Here is a 22,566-nt window from a genome sequence, read left to right as displayed (position 1 = left end):
AATAACCTTATGAAAGTTATTGATTCGCTTCTTTACGCTTCCTTGACAAACAAGGACCATTATTTCTGTGCCCGAACTGGAGCTGGGTCAAAGAACTCTTTTTTATGGATTATCTCTCTTGAAAACCAGACTTCTCAGGAAAATGAACCTCGAGAAATACAGACATGAGCCCCAGTTGAATACTGTGTCTCTTTCTTTGCTTTGAAGGACAAGTAGGGAGTAGTGTTCGTTTATAAAATTTTACTGAGCACAAAAAAAGTTTGGGAAAAGTTCAGGAAGTTTAGACAAGTTGCCTACTCTTATGTATTTGTAAGACAAAGTGGTTTTATTGAACATCTTGCTCCCCACACCCCATGCTAGTTAAACTCCAAAGTCCAGGTTTTACCTAGGTCTAGGGTTGGCAGGAAACACACACACACACACACACACACACACACACACACACACAGCCATATATATTTATTTATTTATTTTGCGGGTCTGGGGATGGAACCCAGGGGCATTTTACCTCCAAGCTACACTCCCTGTCCTATTTTTCATTCTTTGTTTCTTTTTCCTTTCCTTTCCTTTCCTTTCTTTTCCTTTCCTTTCCTTTCCTTTCCTTCCCTTTCCTTTCCTTTCCTTTCCTTTCCTTTCCTTTCCTTTCCTTTCCTTTTCTTTTCTTTTCTCTTTTTTTTCTTTTCTTTTTCTTTTTTTTGGTGGTACTGGGGTTCCTGGAAGCCCTTCTACCTCCAGGCTACACTCTCAGACCTATTTTATATTTTTATTTAGAAACAGGGTATCTTAAGCCAGCACGGCTGGCTTCGAACCTGCGCGATCCTCCTGTCTCCGCCTCCCAAGCGCGGGGATTACAAGGATGTGCCACCACGCCGGGCCTTTATTCTTTATTTTGAAACCGGGTCTCACTAAGTTGCAAAGGGCCTTACTAAGTAGCTGAGGCTGTCCACAAACTGCAATCCTCCGGTCTCCGCCTCCCAAATGCTAGTATTACAAGCATGCACCACCACGCCTGGCTTACCTTATATTTTTAAAGAGCTTTAAAAGATTACATAAGTTACATATTTTTGCTATTGAAAAATTGAACATATAAATGAGGATAAAGGAAAAAACAAAAAGTCACTTAGTACCCAGTTAGTACCCAGTAATGAACTACCCTTGAGTATTGGTATTTCACATTTTATTCTTGTACATCTAAGTACATTTTTATCCCAAAAAAGCATTACATTCTACATACAATCTTGTAACTTGAAAGCACAGCTTTGGGGGAACTTTATTCCTTCTTTCCCATTTTTTGTTCTAAAAAGCCAAGGGCATTTGAAAATGACATGAATTAATTAATTATTAAAGTAGGGTTATTGTACCATTCAGATAAAAGAAAATTTATGTTGATGATTTTATTCTGCTCTTTAGGATACTATAAATAATTACCCTCCGAAATTTGAGTACTGATGAAGGATATACTTATTGTTTATTTTTAGCACTAATCAAATGTTCAATAAATATTTGACCAAGTAAATAAGTTTCTTCTTAAGCACCTTGCTATTATCTTGAAGTTTCTGGAAATGGCGGAAATGTATTATCTATAAGAACAGTTTATTCATATATTATTAAAATATTAAAACTGTCTAAACAGGTCATATTCTCATTGATTTTTAGGTTTGTCATAATCTTATTCTTTTTTTTTTTTTTGAGGGTCTGGGGATGGAACCCAGAGGCATTTGACCTCCAAGCTACACCCCCTGCCCAATTTTTTATTCTTTATTTTGAAACAGAGTCTCACTGGGTTGCAGAGGCCTCACTAAGTAGCTGTGAGTGATCCTCCAGTCTCAGCCTCCTGCATGCTGGAAGTACAAGCATGTGCCACCACGCCTGGCTTAATTCTTTAATCTCTATTCTAGTGAAAGACACTTTCTTGTGTGTGTGGTAGTGGGAACTGAACCTAAAAGCATTCTACTTCTAAGCTATACCACCAGTCCCTACGTTGCTGAGTCTCACAAAGTTTCTGAGGCTGGCTTCGAACCTCTAATTCTTCTGTCTCAACCTTCCAAGTACTGAGATTACAGGCTTGTACCACCATGCCCAGCTGCAAAATACTATTGTAAGACTATTCTCTTGCAGAGTATTAGTTTGGAGGAGAGGAATATAAAGTGATAGAAATCCAGTACTAATATGGAAAATCTGTAAAACTTACTTATAAGCGTTATTTTTTGGATTTTATGGCTTTATCCAAAGTTTTAGATATTGGTGAACCCTAATATCCTTACATCAACCATTTTATGAGACCATAGAAAACGACCTGTAAAGTTTTGGACCTGAAAAAATATACGATGATTTACACAAACCTTGGGAAAGGGCTCATTTTATTTAAAATTAACTATACATTATTTATTTCTAAGAGGACACTAATGTAAGAAAAGAGATTTTTGTGGGCAGGTCCAGTGCTTGGATAAAGACATTTTTCTTCAAGCATAGACACCAGTGAAGTATTAACACTCCTCGTTGTAGGGGTTTTGTAATGACATTGGTTCAACTTTGCTTTCTTGCTCTCACGGTCTCACTGGAATATGTGAGTGGATGTGGGTAGACAGTTCCATGAGGGTCACCCAGGGTTGGCCATTAGTTAATTCAGTCCTCATTCTAGAACTGGGCTAATGAAGGGGATCTACAAAGAGGAATAAAATGAGATCTGGTTTCTTAAAGAGTCTCAGATCACTGGGGAGCTAGATAGGTAAGCAGATCAGGAAGGCTTCCCAGGCCCACATAAATTTAAACTTTGGGTTAAAGAAAAATTATGATTTTGCAAATGATAGTGAAAGCTTACTTATGTGTTTTGAAGGTCCTATTTAGAATTCAGTAAGCTAAGGCTGGTGATTGAGGGCTGCTAAAAAGTGTAGTGGACTGTTTAGAAGCTTGAAGGTCACTGAGACAAGAAGACCACAGGTTCCAAGCCAGCCTTAGCAACTTAGGGAGGATCTCAGCAACTTAGCGAGACACTATTCCCAAATAAGAAAATAAAACAGGGCTGGAAGTATAGCCCAGAGGTAGAAGGGCCTTTGGGTTGCACCCCCAATAACACAAAAACAAAAGCAAACACACACACACAAATCAAAACACAGAAATAACTGAGTGTACAAAAGAACTTGAAGTCTGGTGTTGGAATATTGCATCAGGAAAGAAGGAAGACAGCAGGTGCCTTAGAACCTCCCTACCTACCTGCTGTGGCCACCTGCCCTCAGAGTTAAAGCTTAGGCTCCTGCTTCTGCTAGCTTAGGGAGATGTTTTTTCTGATAAGCTAAGTTGTCTTAAAAACTCAACCTACAGATTCATTTCCACAGGCCATTTCTGCTAGAACATTCTGGATCCATTCAGAGCTAAAATCCCTACAAAGTTTTCATTTCACTTTCTTGGGTTTTACTTGTACAGACTGAAGTGAGAAGATGGGAAAAACAAGAGGATGCTCATTATGAGAAAAGGAAATGAAGGAAATGTTTATAAGGTATTTGTTAAATGTCTGTAACTTAAAAAAAGCCATTGGAGATAAGAATAAATTACATTTAATGGTCTCTCTCTCTCTCTCTCTCTTTTTTTTTCTTGCGGTACTGGGGATTGAACCCAGGGCATTTTACCTCCAAACTATACTCCCAGTCCCGTTTTTTATCCTTTATTTTGAATCTGGGTCTCACTAAGTTGTGGAGGGCTTGCTTCACTAAGTAGCTGAGGCTGGCTACAAACCTGTGATCCTCCTATCTCAGCCTCCCAAGTACTGACAGACTGTGTTCATATCTTTTTTTTTTTTTTTTTTTTTTTAGTGGTACTGGGGTTCCTGGAAACCCTTCTCTGAGTTACACTCCCAGACCTATTTTATATTTTTATTTGGAAACAGGGTCTCTTAAGCCAGCAAGGCTGGCTTCGAACCTGCGCGATCCTCCTGTCTCTGGCTCCCAAGAGTGGGGATTACAAGCGTGCGCCACCATGCCCGGCTGTGTGTTCATATATCTTTAAATACAGCATCTTACATAATCATTTCAATGACTCTATGGGGCAGAAACTTTTAGCATCCCTATTTCACAGATGAGGAACCCAGAATCTAGTCACTTTAACTCAGGAACAGATGAACAGTTTATAAATGATGCCAGGATTCAAACCTTGGCAGTCTGTCTCCAGAGCCTGAGTCCTTGGTCTCAAAAGAACTTGGTGAACTTAGGCAAATTGTTTTATTCCTCTCAGCCGGTTTCCTCATCCATAAAGTAGAAATTATAGTAATCAGGGTAGTTTCCTAGGGTTGTCAAGAGCTTTGCATAGCACTGACGTATTCCCCCAGCTTTCCAGAATGATGGCAAAGATTGAGAAGGCCATCTTCATCCTGCACTACAGTTGCCCCATGGTCAGCACTTTCTCCTCCAGGACTAGTCAGCATAAGATCAGTGACCAATAAATGGTAGCTACTGGTTTTATGAAATTGTCACTTTTATTTAATCTGTATCTTAAGACTGAGATTGTTTTCTTGAAATCATCAGGAAACATATATCACGTTGTGCTTGGAAATGAAATTTGTTTTTTTTCTCACATTCTTGTCATTGCTTTTTGGGTTAATAGCAGACTGTAGTTGTCACACTATTGCCAATTTTGAAGAATGTGCTATAACAATAGGAGAAATTCAGAGGTTTTCTAAGCCAGGTTTTGATATTCATTTGCTGATTGAAAATTTGTGAGTCTGACATTGGGAGTGCAATTTTGGCTCATATACATTTTATATTTCTTAAAAAAAAACTTTGGAGAGGTCCCTGTATTCAAAGTGCAATCTCTCAGATGAATTTAGCCTTTCTAGACCTGAAGGGTAACTTCAGTTTTGCTTATGAATGTTGTACATATAAATATAAATCTGCAGACCAATGTTGGTGTATTAGTCATCGTTCTCCAGAGAAACACAGCCAACAGGGGACAGAGACAGACAGATACAGAGCTAGAGAAGGAGAGAGAGAAGGAATTGGCGCAAGAATTGTTGGGAGTAGCAAGTTCAAAATCTATAAGGCAGGTCAGCAGGTTGGAAAGTCAGGTAGAATTTCTTTGTACAGTCTTGAAGCTCAATCTCCTATTCTCTACGAAACCTGTTTTTATAGTCAAGGACATGGACTTATTGGATGAGACCCACCCATGTTATGCAAAGTAATCTCTGTTACTTGAAAGTTAACAGATGGACCTAGGTGTAGCAGTGTGTGCCTATAATACCAGAACTGAGTACTGAGATAGAAAGCCAAAATAGGATCACAGATTTGAAACTAGCCTCAGCAACTAAGTGAGACTCTCAGCAACCTAGACAGACCTAGTTTTGAAAGAAAAAAATATAATTTGAAAAAAGTGGTGGGGTTAGCTCAGAGGTAGAATGTCTCCAGGTTCAATCTCCAATAAACACACACACACACACACACACACACACACACACACAGAAAGTTAATAGGTGGTACATGTCAGTCTCATCTACTAAATACAGATATTTAGATATTTCTTGATTTTTGATGGGGTTACATCCTGATCAAATGTAAATTGAAAATATAGGTTAAAATGCATTTAATACACCTGACCTACTGAATATCAAAGCAACAGCAGTACACTGTAGCACGCAGGTTGTTTACCCTCGTGACGGTGTAGCTGATGGGCTGCTCTGGCCTGCAGCCACCGCCCCTCATCTCAGCAGAGTATTGTGCTGCATGTTTTTAGCCTGGGGAAGGATCCAGATCCCAAATTCAAAGTATGGTTTCTACTAAATGTGTATTTTTTTTTTTTTCACCATCCTAAAGCCAAACAGATCACAAGTTGGGAACCATCTGTACCTTCACAGCCGCATCTAGACTAATGTTTGACCACACAAATGGGTCCCAGGGCCTAGCCAAGTTGGCACATAAAATTAACCAACATTTAATTCCTGCCATTGCATGCAAAAGCGTCTGTGGCTAGTAGCCACCGGTTTCCCAGCTCATCCTAACTCAAGTCAAATGTGGGTGTTCCAGTGACTCTTTCAGGAGCTTAGAAATGTCTTTTCCCTCTCCCTTTAGCATTTAGTGACCTCTAATGGGTTGACCAAAGAAAACAGGATGAGAAAGTTTAGGAAGGAGGAAAAAGCCTTCAATAAGCAACTTATGAACTATTAACTCCTGATTTTTGAAGGCTCTACGGCAGACTAGGCCAAGTTCACGCTTCAAAGGGCTTATGGTCTGGCCTGGCAAGGCTAATGGGTATTTAAATTCATGCAATAAAGTGTGACAATGTGCACAGGACACAGAGGGGTCACGGGATGGAGAGGAGCTGGATCCGAAGGCATGAGGGTTAAGGATGAGTCCTCTCTGAGGCTGAGGCGTGAAATGAGAGCCCCTTGGAAAAGTCAGGAGAGTGTGGCTCCCAGGAGTGCAGTGAGATGGGAGGCAAGATAAGGGGAGGCTGGGCTTCCAGTAGCTTGACCTACTTGTGGTTGCATGAAAGTCTCAGGACCATGAGAGGCAGCAAGCTCAGGGAGACAGGTGAAGGGCAGATTAGAGGGTCTGCAGCTTATCCCATCTGAGGCAGAGATGAGTCACAGCATAGTTTTAAAGCAGAGAATAACACAGAGAGCATTTTAAAAGAGATTTTGTGTTTAAAACTCAGCTAAACAGTATGGCTATTTCCAACCCATGTGCACTAGGAATCTGAGGTGGGAAATTTTGGGGGAAAATGGATTTCGGTAGATCCTATGCTCTGGTGTCCGTCCTTACTGCTGTAGCTCAAAGTCATCAATACAGCATCTTCATGGCCAGAAACATCTCTGTGGAATCTTAGAGTTGGGCCAAAATTAACTTCAAAATGATCGTGACTGAAATAAGCGGTCAGCTTGATGGAAGGTGAGAAGTAGGAAAGAAATTTCAGAGACCTTTAACTGAGCCCAGGCTCATTTTTCTGTTACAACATATAATATGATCAAATAATGGCTATTCTTTTCTTTTTTTCAATTTTTTAATAATGGCATCATATCATCTGTTGATATTTATTTAATTCCATTGTGTTCATGATCCAAACTAACATGTGAGGTCCCTAAGGATGGCACCTGTACCCAGGCTTCCTTAAGATCCCGGTACGCCTAGTGCACAGCCAGGCACACGGCAGCTGCTCAGTGCACAGGCGTTTGATGGATCTGTCTCGAGCACCTGAGCCCCTTATTCACACCCTTCACACGTCTGTGAGTGTTGGGGTTTGTAATAGCTGAGGGCCGTAAAGCGAAGTCTGAGGAGAATGCTGCTTTTTGCATGCTGGTTAGTGCTACTCAAAGTGTCATTTTCCTTGACACCTGCTCAGATGGTTTCTGCTAGTTAACAGCAAATAGGAACTTCAAGTCAGGGAACAGCATGTCCTCCTGAGGTTTCAGGCCAATCGATGGTTTCTGCTCTGGGTATTGACAGCTCTGTCCCGAATGCCCTTGTCTTGGGCTATGTGGGTTGACTGTTGTGAAATGGATCATACCACTTTTATTGCCACTCGAGGTTTAATCCGTGCCCAGTGAGAACTCTCCATGGTGTGCCTGTGACTTTCCTTTGCCTTTTAATTGTTCAGGACGTGGGGCTGTCGATGGTGTGGCTTTTGTCCACTCAGACCTTGACTGATCAGTTTTTAACTCAGGACTTATGCTTCTTTGCAGGATGCCACAGTTTGGAAGCCGGATTCATGCCAGAACTGTCGTTGCCATGGTGACATCATTATCTGCAAACCTGTTGTTTGCAGAAACCCTCAGTGTGCCTTTGAGAAGGTATGGTATCCTAATGATATCCTAAATATATTGGTAAAGTCAGAGAAGGGTCAAGTTTTCTACCTTTTGGTTCACCTATTTTTTGACAATTATATTAATTTCTAATTGAAATATTTATGAAACACAAGAAAATTTTAACATATGATATCTGAGATATCTTAATTTTTATTTATTGAGCATTTAATCTGGACAAGGCACAGGGTAAAGGTTTAACAATTGTTATCCCATTTGAAATTCTGAGGTGGGAAGTTGCTACCTTTATCCCACTTTCATACAATTAATAAACTGCAGGCAAGAAATTTTACCCTGAATCCAACAATGGCAATGATATTGACACTTATCACAACACCACTGAATGTACTGAATGTCAGGACTGACTTCTGGAAGTTGACTTTCTAAAAACACCACCTGGGTCTGCCACCGATGGCCTCCCCAGGAAGCAGGACAGTCCTGACTCGGGACACCCCTCCCATTCGACCAAGTGCAGGAGTGATGTACTTGTTAAACATTTTCACTCTACATCTATTCTGTTTGAATTATTTTTTTTAGATGCTGACTATTTTCTTTTTAAAGCCAGTCTATTAAAAAATGGTTTGTTTTAATTTTAAATTTGAATGTTTAAAACTCCCTAGGGAACACCAATTATTTTCTTTAAAAAGCATTATGTCAACTTTACAAACTCAGTCTATTTTTCTAGTTTCTGCTCTCCACTCAGTAATTAATCTTGAGCCTTCCTACCATCCAGTGCTGATAAGGTTCTGTTTTTTTTTTTCTTTTTCCTTCTAACATTAGATTGAGGTAATATCTTTAAGGGTATCCCTCGGTTTTTGTGTGAGTATATTCCGGAGAATTGGTGATTGCACAAATGTTTTTATTAGTTAGTATTTGTTATATACCATGAATCCCTCATTTTTATGGGGTAAATACTCACTCCTAAGTGACTACCATTTGGCTGACTACGTCATGTCAGAATCTGGGTGATGGAACTGTGCATGGTGGTGCGTGTCTATAATCCCGGTACTTGGGAGGATTACAAGTTTGAGAACAGCCTCAGCAATTTAATGAGACCCTCAGCAATTCGGTGAGACTGTGTTTCAAAATAAATAATAAAAGGATTGGGAGTGTATCTTGGAGGTAGAATGTTCCTGTGTTCAATCTCATACACACACACACACACACACACACACACACACACACACACATACACACACACACACAAGAGGAATCTGAGTTTTGGTGCAAAGGCCATGAGGATACTGCCTCTGTCATCTCACATGAATACTTGTCATCACAGAAAAAGTCCTGAACTAAATATTAGAAGGCAAACTTATTTTATAACAGGGGTCAGTGGAATAAATATAACCTGCCACTTGTTTTTGTACAGGCTATGAACTAAGAATGTTTTCTTTTTCATTTTTTAAATGATTGAAAAGAAAACAAGACCAATATCGTGTGAAAATTACATGAAATCAATGTCTAGTGCCCATAAATAAAGCTTTATTGAGACACAGGCATACTCGTTTGTTCATGCATTGTCTCTGGCTGCTTTTGTACTTTAGTAGTAGAATTATGAGCTGTGATGTACACCATATGTGGCTCCCAGACCTTAAAATATTTACTATCTGGCCCTTAACAGAAAACGTTTCTGGTCTTCATTCTGGGCCAGATCCGTGATTTCATCCTTTTCTAATTTGTCCTCCTCTGAATTTTTCAATTTTAATAAATCCATTCTCCTAGTTCTACAGGCCAGAAAACTTAGATCATCTTTGAGTCTCACTTTCTCCCACCCCCCACATCCAGTACCTCCGACGTCCCCAGCTCTTTCTTCGTAACACTGCGTGGCAAATGCGAGCTCCCCACTCTCACTCCGGCTGCACCTGCTGCCGTCTTTTGCCTGGTTCTCCTGGGAGCCTCTTGCCTGGTTTCACTCTCTCTGTACTTGCTATTTTCACGGCACTATTGGTGTAGCAGCTAGGTGATCCTATGAAAATTAAAGGCAGGTCATGTTGCTTCTCTACTTAAATCCCCCCAATGACTTCCAATGGCTTTTCCTCTCAACTAGAGTAACTCTTCACGATGTCCTCTAAAGTACTCCTGTGCCCCTCTGACTAATCTACCAGTCTCTCCCTTGCTCACTCTGCTTTGCACATTAAGCCTCCTTGCTGTTCTCTGGATACAGAGACATACACAGACAAATACACACATGCACATCTCCAAGAATAAACAGTGTCAGTGGGACCGCAAAGTGCAAAGGCCCTATGGTAGAAGTGTACTTGGTGTGTCTTAATCTTTTATTTTCTTTATGTCTTGCCTGAGTGCCATCCTATTTAAAACTGCAATTCTGTACCACTTAACACTCATTTCCTGTCCTTCTTCCATATGTTATTTTTCTTCGTGACACTAACTGCTCTGACATACTGTGTACTTTTCCTGATATTTCTTGTTTATTGTCTCTTTTATTCACTGTATATCCTCAACACCTGTGCACAGGGTAGGTGCACAGTAAATATTTTTTGACTGACTGACTGAATGAATGAATGAGAAATGAGGCTAGAGAGTTGGTAAGTTCAAGGTTATAGATAAGTTTATAGTATGGAGCTTAGCATTTCTATTTAAGGTGATACAATACTAATGAATGTTTTAGGCATAAGGTGGAATGGCCAGCTTTTCTTTTAGAGGATACCACTGGATTTTCAAAGATAATACATAATATTAGAAATAAGGAGATCAGTTCAGAGATTATGAGAATAATCCAGAGGAGAGGATGAATACCTGAATTAGAGTTCCAGTAATGTAGGGATTAAGAGGAAAGGGAAGGCGCAATAAATACGTCGATGACAAATCAGCAGCACTGGATGAAGAGATAAAGACGAGAGAAAAGGAAAAGAGAAATGACTTTCCTATTTATGGTTTGATGAGTCACCAGCGTGTGTGTGTGTGTGTGTGTGTGTGTGTGTGTGTGTGTGTGTGTTGTTGTTGTTGTTGTTATATATATCCCAGTAGCCCATTTGGGAAAAATGATGATTTCAGTATATAAATAAATATATATGTGTTGATATATACATCCCAGTAATCCATTTGGAAAAAATGATGCTTTCAGTTTGAGCTGTGTCAAGTTAAAAGTGTCCAGGAAGAAGGCAAGTGAATAGGTAAAAAAGGCCGCTGGGTATGAGGCCAAAACTTGGAGAAGCCAGAACTTAAGATACAATGTGAGTGTCATTAGCACATAAACAGCAGTGTAAACCTTTAGAATTAATGAGTTTATCTAAGGAGATTGTATGAAAAAATAATACAAGCAAAGGATGAAATTTGGAATAACACAGTCCTTTAAGAAGAGGTGAACTTAGAGAGGGAACTTAAGAAGATTAGGACAGCGTGACCAGAAAGCTGTTAGGTAAGTCATGGCCAGAGCAGAGAGCACTAGTATGGCTGATAGAGTAGAGGGTTTTCAAGTGGAGTTTATGCTAAGGGTGCTAATCACAGTCAAGGGAGTAAGAGGGAGAAGGATGCAGCCTAATCCATTGCATTTGGCAACATTTCAGTTTGTGTCAGTTGAGAAGAGGGAGTGGAGGCCATACTGCAGAATGAATGGAATCCGGGGAAAGGAAAGCTAAGGCAGGGCTACTCTGTCAAAGCCTGACTGAGAGTGGAGAAGGGGGATGTTGGGTAGAGGCCTGTGTGACGTTTTTGAACATCCCCATTCCCAGCCATTGAGCATTTCCCTATGCTGCCATGATGTTTTGTGCTTATCCTCCCCGCTCCTCCCACACATACTTTTTTTTTTTTTAATACTTAAGATAGAATCTAGAGGCATTCTACCTGCAGGCTAGACACTCCCTCAGCCCTATTTAGTTTTGAAACAGGGTCCTGCTGACTTGCAGAGAGACCTTGCTAAATCCCTGAGGATGGCCTCAAACCTGAGATCCTCCTGTTTTAGCCTCCCACTGGGATTACAGGCATGCATTACCACTCCCAGCTATGCTTACCCTTCTGATATTCCTTGCATAGATTGTACATTCCAGTTTGGTACTTCTTATTTCAGATCATTTGCTCCTTGGTAACAGAAATCTTACTTTGGTTACTTTCAGCTTGTCAAATAGCATGGCATATGTCGTCTGTGTGGCTCAATCAGTGTTTGTAGAATGACCAAAAAAAGGTTTGAAGAGCAACCAAAGGAAGGGTGGGGGGAGTTCACTTAATTTTTGTTTTATTTTTATATTAGAAACATGATCACTTTAGGAGAAAAAAAGAAAATGACCCGGAATAAAGAGAGAAGTTAAAGATATGTTAAAGATAGTTAAAGATAAAGATAAAGATGTTAAAGATATCCATTTATTCTATGGAAGGTAGAATAAATGGATTAAAAGGAATGGTTTGTGGAGATAGAGAGTGTGGGGTCCAGAGCATGGAATGGGGGCAAGGAAGGTGGGAAAACACCCTCTTTCTTGAGGGATGGAAGAGAAAGAACATGGATAGATACAGATATAGTGAGATTTGCAAGTAAGAAAAGGTAGAGGATACTGACCAGTTCATACCTAATGAGCTCTCTTTGTAAAGACTTTGAGATACTGTTGGGATTTATAATAGTGAATGTTAGTTGTCACAGAGGCAGGAGAGAGACCTGTCAAGATCAGTTGGGGGTGTCTTTAAGAGCCTACAGGAGCAGAAGGCCAGGAATTTGTGGGGGTACCAAGCAAGGCAAATGACTAGATGAGTCCTGGACTGGACTCTGCCTATGAAGAGGAAAAGCAGAGATGTGTGAAGTGTTGGGTGTTGAAGCCACCATCATAGGAAAATGTGAAGGCTGATAACTACCAGGGAAAGATGTGCTCAAGGATCTCCGAGGAAAATAAACTGAGTGGGAGTGAGGATGAGAGAGAGCTGAACACTAGGAGGCCTGGCTTCAGATCACTGAGGGTTCCCGTTTTACAGCAGTTTAGAGTATGGACAGGTCGCAAGGTCCACCATGGCTATAAGACAGACTCTCAAGGTAAATGGTGGAGAGCACTGCTTGAATTGAGGTGGCCAAGAGTATACAAGGGTAAATTGTGGGACTGCTTACTTTCATGGACAACGAAGTTGCCCAAAATGATGCCTAGACATAAGGTGGAAAAGAAATGATGACCCAGGCATCAAGTCTTCAGTGAATGACTATGATGGCATGATCAGCAAATAGTATTTACCCAATGATATTGTGAGAATTAAACTATGACACATAACTCATGTGCGTGTGCGCACACATGCACACACACACACACACACACACACACACACACACACACATCTCTCTCTATGTGCTTAGTCCTGTTCCACCTTACTCACTGTTTCACTCTGTCAAATATGGTTTGAAAAGATTAACTGGAAAATTAAGTTTTAAATTGTGTGACATTCTGAGTAGCATGATAAAATCTTGCACAATTCTGCTTCATCCTGCCCAGGCCTCGATTCATCCCTTTGTTCAGTGTATCCACACTATATATGACACCCACCCACTAGTCACTTAGTAGCCATCTCAGTTATCAAATCTTCTGTTTTGGTATTTGTGTTTAAATAAACCTTATTTTACTTTGTAATTGCCCCAAAGCCTAAGAGTAGTGGCCCTGACAATTCAAATATGCCAAAGAGGCTGGACCTGGTGGTGCACGCTTGTAATCCCTGCGCTTGGGAGGCAGAGACAGGAGGATTGCGCAGGTTCGAAGCCAGCCTCACTGGCTTAAGAGACACTGTTTCCAAATAAAAATATAAAAAATAGGTGTCTGGGAGTGTAGCTCGGAGGTAGGTAGAAGGGCTTCCAGGAACCCCAGTACCATATATATATGCCAAAGAGAAGCTATAAAGTGCTTCCTTAATGTGAAAAAAGTTAAAATACTCAACTTAATGGAAATAAAATCCAATGCTGAGGTTCCTAAGATTTACAGGATAATAAGATATTTGAGAGAGAGAGAGAGAGAGAGAGAGAGAGAGAGAGAGAGAGAGAAATAAAGACCTTGTTTACATGACTTTTATAGCAACATGTTATTTTAATTGTTCTATTTTATTATTAGCTCTTACTGTTAATATCTTATTGTGCCTAATTAATTATAGATGATTTTTTATCACAGGTATGTATATATACAAGAAACCGTATATATAGAGTTTGGTACTATCTCTAGTTTTAAGCATCCATTGGGGGATCTGGGACCATATGCCCTGTGGAAAGGGATATATCTAGCTATTCTAAGGTAGCAATAGTGTTAGCTAAATTATCAAATTATCAGCATTATTATTGCTAGTTGGCTCTTCTGGAACCTAAGCAAGTTCTCTCATCCTGCCTAGCTCGCCTGGCAGCCTTCACTGATCTCTTGCCCGTGTGGTCCCTTTCCAGTGCTCCCCAGTGAAAGCCAAGGAGCAGCAGCGTTGTGCTGTGTGCAGCCGGTAGCTGACCATGCCATGCAGCGCTCCATGGTCAGGTGGAGAAATCTCTACCTCTCATTCTCCAAGTACCTATTTGCAACATTCTTTGTTCCTTTTTTAGCATCTCTGATATGTCCCAGCAGAAGTTTAATAGAGAGACCCAAGTAAGGACGGTCTTCTCACCTGCCCTTCATTGCCACCTAAAAAAGAATGTTATATTATTGAGATTAGTTTTTTGAGACCCAAATTTGAAAATGAGTTGTTGCATAAAACAAAACTAAGATACTGCTGAAGCTTTCCATCTTACCTGCCATTCTCCCTTGTTTACTGCTTCTATACACAATTGGATTATCTCATTTCCTATCTATATGAAATCCTTAGTGGAAATAATGCTAATGGAGTTCTTATTGTTATCTTAGTGGATATTAAAATGTAGTTTTCTATTTGGGTTTAGAGGGAACTTTGCTGAAAAGTCATTAGTGTTGCATCCATGGGCAATTTTATAAAATCCCATACCATATAAATTTTTCTCTTTATCAAGCAAATAAGAAGAATTTGGTGACTTCTGTTATTGAAGTATTAATCCATTTAGTGGATTAATAGTTGTAAAATTTTAGTCCTATTTCCCCATCCATTCTTGTGGATGTAATTATAAGAACTGAGAATTCTCTTGTAGATATAATATTTTAAAATGGAAACAACCAAAAATGACAAAGAAATTTTTTTGTGGTACTAGAGATTGAACCCAGGGGTATTCTACCTCTGAGCTACACCTCCAGCCCTATTCTTATTCTTTATTTTTAAACAAAGTCCCACTAAGTGGCTGAGTCTGGCCATGAACCTTTGGCCCTCCTGTCTCAGCCTCCCAAGTGCTGGGCTTATAAGCATGCACCACCACAACTGGCTAAAAAGAAAATATTAACACACACATTTCCCCTCCAATTTACTGGCTGAATTCTTTATGTACTTTTATCCTGCAGATGAGTTTTTACTTTTTGGCTAATAAAAGATGTTCTATCATTTTTGGTCAGAATCTTTCACTGACTTTTCTGTCACATCTGTAGAATTGAGGAAACCCTAAGGCATATAGTGGAGGAGCAACTTGAGTAAGAGACCTAATAGGAGAATCACTGGGCACAAAGACAACCTGCCTCTGCTGTGTGCGAGAAAGAGAGAGACAGAGACAGAGACAGAGAGACAGAGAGACAGAGAGAGACAGAGAAGTGAGAGAGAGTGAGAGAGAGAGAAAGAGGAAGAGACAGAGAGAGCACTCATGGTACTGGAGCTAGAACCCAGGGCCTTGCACATGCCAGGCAAGTGTTTGAGCTATACATCTAGCCCCCTAAATTTCCTTCCTTTCTCTCTCTCTCTCTCTCTCTCTCTCTCTCTCTCTCTCTCTCTCTCTCTCTCTCTCTCTCTCCTTTCTTTCTTTTTTGATACTAGAGGTTGAACTCAGGGGCATTCTACCTCCAAGCTATTCCCTCAGCCTATATATATTTCTTTTATGGTACTAGTGATTGGACCCAGGGACATTCTATCTTTGAACTACTCTCCAGCCTTTTTATTTAATTTTTTAAAATTTGAAACAAGATCTCACTAGGTTTCTGAAAGTCTTACTAAATTGCTGTAGCTGATCTCGAATCTGCAGTCCTCCTGTCTCAGCCTTCTAAGTCTTGGGATTATAGGTGTGGACAACCATGCCTGGCTTATTATAGATTTTATTTATTTATTTATTTATTTACTTATTTACTTATTTTTGTGGTACTGGGGATAGAACCTAGGGGCCTTCTACCTCCAGGCTACACTCCCAGACCTCTTTTATATTTTATTTGGAAACAGGGTCTCTTAAGCCAGCTGAGGCTGGCTTCGAACCTGAGCGATCCTCCTGTTTCAGCCTCCCAAGCGCAGGGATTACAAACGTGTGCCACCATGCCCAGCATTATTATAGGTTTTAAAACAAGGTCTCGCTAGGTTGCACAGAGTCTCACTACTTGCAGAAGCTGGTCTCAATCCTGCAATCTCCCTTTCTTAGCCTCTCAAGTACTGAGATTACAGTCATGCATCACCACACCTGACGTCACCCCTAAATTTTTAATAACTCTTTTTTTGTGGGTCTGGGGATGGAACCCAGGGGCATTCGATCTCTGAGCTACAACCCCTGCCCTATTTCTTATTCTTTATTTTGAAACAGGGTCTCACTAAGTTGCAGAAGGCCTCACTAAGTAGCTGAGCCTGTCTGTGAACCATGGGTCTCAGCCTCTGAAATGCTAGTATTACAAGCATGTGCCACCACACCGGCCATTAAACATGATTAAAATGTTTAATAACTCTTAAACATTTTCTTCCCAGTGGCAGATGCATTTGTTATTTAACGTATGATACGGTCCCAATAAATTCTGAGTGATCAAATGGTGATATTCATTCTTACCATAGTATTGAGAAGCCCAATTGCATTTACAGAAGCCTCGAAAACAAGGTAGATCTTTATAGCCCAGGGATTCTACTCAGCTCCTCACAGTACCAACATGTGATACCTCCACAATGGTGCTATTTCCTGTCGAAACTTTTCCTTCCTGCTTCTGACCCCATGTACCTTGCTACTCTGCTTCCCAGGTAAAAGTGAACCCTCAGAACCTCTGCTCCCCACTGCTGGCTGCCCTGGCCCTTGCTAAGGTAGCAAGAAGAACTGCCAGCTGCATGGCCACAGCCCATGACCTGGATCCTCCTCTTCTTTCCAACAGAGGGAAATACTCTCTTATGTTTCTCTTACCCTGATTCGCTTTCTTGTGTGAAACATTTCTAGTGAAAAGAGTTCTTCACTTCATTACATGTAAAAAGATGTAGACATTTCTTTTTAAGGAAATAACTTTCATAGAAGCTCCTTTTGACAGAGAATCCTTTTTTGTTAGTTTACTCACTTTGTTTATCGTTGTCAGTTGTGGAAACTCATGAGACTTAGTGAATGCAAGATATTTGGGATCTGATGGATCATGTGACGTTGTGTTTGCTGTTGCTGTTTTACACTGAACTACTTCTCCATGCTCAGGGAGAAGTGCTTCAAATAGCTGCCAACCAGTGCTGCCCTGAGTGTGTGCTGAAGATTCCTGGATCTTGCCATCATGAAGGGAAAATCCACACGGTAAGTATTTGCCAACCCAAAGGTAAATGTTCTGTGGATCATTGACAAGAGAATGCCAAGTGCTAAACTTGGGTTGACAAGAGAAGTTTCTTCCTTGTCTGGACTATAGAGGACCTGAAGCTCATTTGACTTTCTGTGGGCATTTAGGTTTCTTGAGAAAGATGAAAAATGTCCTATTTATTCCGTAGGCTTTACATAAATATTTGTAGATTGAATCTGTGTCTGTATAAAGAGTAGTCTGTGAATGTTAATGGTGAAGATGTTGTGGTAATGCATAATAAAGTACCACCTTCCTTTTGTATGTCACATTTATATATTTGTATATATTTATATATTTATATAAGATAAATAAAAGGAAGGTGGTACTTTTGTTATGCAATGTATATATAATATTTATGCAATATATATTGTTTGATAGTTATAAACAACCCTGAGTTAGTAAATAGAGCTAGTGATATTACTTCCATGTTCAAGATGAAAAAATTGAATTATAGAGAGTCCAAAGCTCTTGCCAATGACATAATGCTAAGAAGTGGCATGAACCTTAGTCTTTTGACTTTTTTTTTTTTTTTGTGATACTGGGGTCCCTGAAAGCCCTTATTCCTCCGGGCTACACTCCCAGACCTATTTTATATATTTTTATTTGGAAACAGGGTCTCTTAAGCCAACGAGGCTGGCTCCGAACCAGCGCGATCCTCCTGTCTCTGCCTCCCAAGCGCGGGGATTACAAGCATGTGCCACCATGCCCGGTGGTCTTTTGACTTTTAATTCAGCACTTGTAATTCATAGCCTATTTTAAGCCTTGCTGGGGGGATCTCAGCATAGGCTCCTCCCTATGCATTGAAGGATGTTAACAGCATCCCTGGCCTTTACCCACTAGATGTTAATGGCAACCTTCTGTTGCTAATGGCAACCAAAAATGTCTGCAGGTATGGTGAAATTTTCCCTTGGGGTCAAAATGCTTATGTATTCTTTCTTCCTACCCCACAAGAACCACAGTACTAGTAATCTATCCTAAAGTTTTTATTGTATTTTCTCATTCTAGATACTTTAGGATTAATGTAAAGATATTAAATGATGACTAAAAGTAACATTGTAAGGTTTATAGTAGAAATTATGAAGACAATTCCACTCATACTTGTATGTTATCCTAAAGCAGCAAGTCAAATGTGATAGAGACTCTTTGATTTAATGTTCATCTTCCACCTGATACAAAAGTTTTGCTAAGCTAGTGTCTCCACCCATCGAGGAGAGAGGACAGGTGAGCAGTATTTGATGTATCCACTCTGGGCTGCTATTCAGTGTGTGCACTGAAACTCAATGAGTATGGGGCTAATTTCCCCAAGGGACTGGATCCTCTTATTTGAGCGACTCTCTTCTAATTACAAGAGGAAGTCACTCTCACTTCTGCACAATGTGCTGCTAAAAGACACCCAGGCAGGATGGATGCTGGGAATGCCTTCATACCACCCATCACCATGCAGTCTGTGTTATGTAGGCTGATGTCATCTTCGGCTGCCTCAGAAGGTCCTGGGAAATGGAAGAAGCTGCATGGCTGATTGGTGATGGAAATGGTGCCAGTGTATGATGATTGGATAGGTATAAGGGTCAAGGTGGGAAACACCGATCTGAATCTTTCAAATGATGGAGCTATTATGAGCCCAAACAAGTTCAGGATCTGGGGGGTAAAGAAACACTTCTCATATAAGATTTGGTACCAGGGCCATGTGCAATTAAAATTCAATAAATCTGCATGGATTACCATAATGACCCTTATCATTTGCCTTTCTTAGGCTATATTTGTGCATGTATAAAATCCTTCTATTTTGATTTAAGATGCTAAGATGCCTGAGAACACTGAGAGCATTTCAGTACCTTTATAATCATCTTTCCTGCCCCCCCCCACCTTTTTGGGTACAGGGGATTGAACATGGGGCATTCTACTTCTGAGCTCTATATTATTCCTAGCCTTTCTCTCTGTCTCTTCCTTCCTTTCTTCTTTCTTTCTTTCTTTCTTTCTTTCTTTCTTTCTTTCTTTCTTTCCTTACTTGCTGAGACTGGCCTTGAACCTGTGTTCCTCCTGCCTCAGCCTTCCAAGTCCTGGGATTACAGTTGTGCCCCACCACACATGGTTGTCTTCCCTGTTTTTTACCTGGAACTTGGCCATGAACTTATCCCAAAGTCAATGTTCAATAAGTAGGAATGCGTGAAAAACTCCTTAGCAACTCCTTTCTCTAGCTTCTCCTTGTCCTCATCCAGAGAGCACATTGGTCCTTGACATGTGTGGCTGGGCATTGTTAAGACCACAGGACTGCCATGGGTTGGCTAGAAATTTCTTCTGCCTCCTACTTTTGCTTCGAGGGTTCTGAAAGTCGTGCTCTGGTTCTCCTCCTCCCCGAAACCCTTTCAGTTCACCCTTCTGCACAATCCATCATGCAGAAAGCTCTGAACTGGATAAGAGCATGCCCATGCATTATTTTCCCATGTGCGCTTCCAAAATTTATTCCTGCAGAAAATGTTATTATACTTCTGGTACTCGATGTAACTGAAGAAAAGGCTCAATTTTGAGAACTGTAGCTTCAGAAGAAAAATCTCCAGTGGTCTGCCACTTTGAATAGAGCTGGAGATTGATTTTTTTCTTAAGTTGAGGCAATAATCTTCCCATTTTTATCATGAGTTAAAATGTTTATGGTCTTAGTCTTCCTGTCTTTTCTCTTCCTTCTTTTTTTACTTTCTCTAGGTTCCTAACAAATCTTTCTTGGTCTTATTCATGTAAGTGAGTTAAATACTTGTCTGGTTTAGCCTGAGTCTCACCACTTCACTTGTATCCCCAGGGTTTCACCCAGAATTTTACAGCTTTTACTTTTTTGCCCTTTCAGCTGCTTTGGGAAGCAGTTTTTAGAGGACTTTCCTCTCCTGCTGTACTTCCTTGGCTTCTGTCTTACATCCCACAAGGGCAGGTTATGGAAACTCTCCCAGCAGCTGCAAAACAGCCTGGCATGTTAAGAACTCTAGCGTGGTGCTCTGAAGAGGAAGCTGGGCCCAAGGGAAAGATCGAGCAGCAGAGGCTAGGACAGACTGGATGTGGCAGCAGGATGGTCACTTGCAGTGATCCTGTCATCAAAGAATATGGTTCAAACCAAGGAAGTCTAAGATGGGATGAGGTCTGGGTGCATGGGGAGGCCACCCTGGAGTGGAGTGCTGAGCCTCTAGAGGACACCTCTGTTTGCTGGGGAGGTTGCATCTTATACAACTGGCATCCCAACAAGTTGAAATGCATATCAAAATTGTTCCTGTAGTGAGGAAACCTATCTAGACTTCTGGCTGACTCTAGGTTCTTTGAGAGAGATTTTTGGGGATTGTTAAAGCTAGGATTTGGGGAGAATACTTTCTCTATGACCTTCCCAGTATTATCCCTTCAAGTTCATGTTGGATTTGTGCCAACCTGTTAGGGAGACAACCATCAAATATGTGTTTCTAAAGAGTTGCTCAAAAATTTTTATTTTCATTTTTTGTGGTTCTGAGGATTGAACTCAGAGGTCTTCTACCTCAGAGCTACTCCACCAGCCCTATTTTATTTTTTATTTGGGAACAGGGTCTCAGTGACCAAGAGTCTCTCTAAATTGCTGAGGATGGCTTTGAACCTGTGATTCTCCTGTCTCAGCTTCCTGAGTACTGGAATTACAGATGTGTACCACCATCCTTGGTTCATATATATATATATATATATATATATATATATATATATATATATATTTCAGTTCCTATACAAATCAGATCATGAAAGGGATAGGAAAGAACAATTAATCTCCTTTCTTTTCCTCTTAACTACTTTAATCCAAGCACCCGATACTCTCAAATCTGAGAAGATAGTGTGTGAAAAGACACTGGGAAAAGAAAATGGCAGGTGGAACTTCCTGGTGCTGAATCCCATTGAGTGGAAGGGGGAGGAGGGAGAGGGCTGCTCATTTTGCCTGTCTATGAGGTTAAAGGAAGTAATTTATGTGCATGAGGGAAGAAATGAATATTGAATTCTGCAGCATTGTTCCATAATTATAATATGCTCTGAATATTCCCAGATATTTAGTATTCTGGATTTATAACTTCATAACAGGAACAAATTATATAAAGAAAAATTTTTTGTTGTTCTGTCAGTAAGCCAAGCAAATGCTTTGTGAACTTCTCTTCCCTTTGAACTTATGTCAACAGCCAGGCTAACTTGTTAGTTGACTATGCAGAAGACTGTATTTAAGATGTTGTCTGCAGAATCTGCTTTAGCCCAGTGTCAGAATCTCATGTTTTCAAAAAGATGTTAATGAGGTTAAGAACACTGGGTCTTGTGGGAGAATCGTTCTGTGCATCTGTTATTTCTTGATTTTTACAAAGCTTTCTTTGCTGCCAGTGTTTATTAAAAATAATGCTCTTGTGAATGGGTATGGGAAACACTATAGAATCGTTTATATACATGGAAATAAAATTCAGCCTGTGCCAAATCCCTTGATTGCTACACTGGGTAATTTTTGTGTATTATCAGTTCTCACAACACTCTGGAAAGGAGGTATCATTCTTTCAGATACAGGAGTAGGGAAAGAAAAGAAAATGAAGGAGTCTTAATGTGACTTGTTCCTGGGGATGAGAGAGTAGACTCAGTCTCACTGTACATCTCCATCACCATCTGGAACTTCTCCTGTGGCTGTGGCTTCAAGTATTGGGCTTTCCCTATTGAATGTTCTTTTTTACTCCATAGTGCTCAGGCTGACTGTGATGGGAGACTCCATTGCCTACCTTATTTCTCTTGAGTTGAATGGTAAATGCATGTTATCACAGAGCTTCACTGCAGTCGAGGGACTGGCTAACATAGCCCTTTAATTTTACAGATGAAAAGCCCTGGTGATGGCAGGTTGTTACTAATCTTTGTGGTCTGTCTGAAGGGTGGTATGATTGCAAATGTTTCAGAAACAACAGTGTTTTTTTATTTTTTTAATTTTTTATTGGTTCACTGTATTCATACATCATAGTGGGATACAAACTTTTGTAGACATACATGCACACATCGCCCAGTCAGCCCCCACCCGATCCCCACCCCATTCCCTCCCCATCCCTCCCTCCCATGCTTGGCTTAGTGGTTGACATCTAGTATTATAGCAATTTATCCAAAATTAAAAATGATAATCTCACATAACAGTTTCATTTGTCTGATACCAAGCTTTTGATGACTTAAAGATAACATTTCAATATTTCTTTTTCCTTTCTTTCTTACCAG

General features: G+C 40.3%; 1 protein-coding gene across 1 annotated transcript in view; it reads left to right on the top strand.

Moving 5' to 3' along the window:
• FRAS1 (Fraser extracellular matrix complex subunit 1) overlaps positions 1 to 22,566 on the top strand; it is a gene marked incomplete at its 3' end in the record, with an annotated part of 480,497 nt that overhangs the window by 170,922 nt on the left and 287,009 nt on the right. The window contains exons 3-4 of the mRNA XM_080697854.1: positions 7,664 to 7,771; positions 17,211 to 17,303. Of these exons, the coding sequence (XP_080553980.1) occupies positions 7,664 to 7,771; positions 17,211 to 17,303 (201 nt within the window). The remainder of the gene's footprint in view (positions 1 to 7,663; positions 7,772 to 17,210; positions 17,304 to 22,566) is intronic.

Source organism: Muscardinus avellanarius (assembly GCF_963383645.1).
Source record: "Muscardinus avellanarius genome assembly, chromosome: 6".
NCBI classification, from domain to species: domain Eukaryota; kingdom Metazoa; phylum Chordata; class Mammalia; order Rodentia; family Gliridae; genus Muscardinus; species Muscardinus avellanarius.
This window is presented reverse-complemented; position numbering and strand designations above follow the sequence as displayed.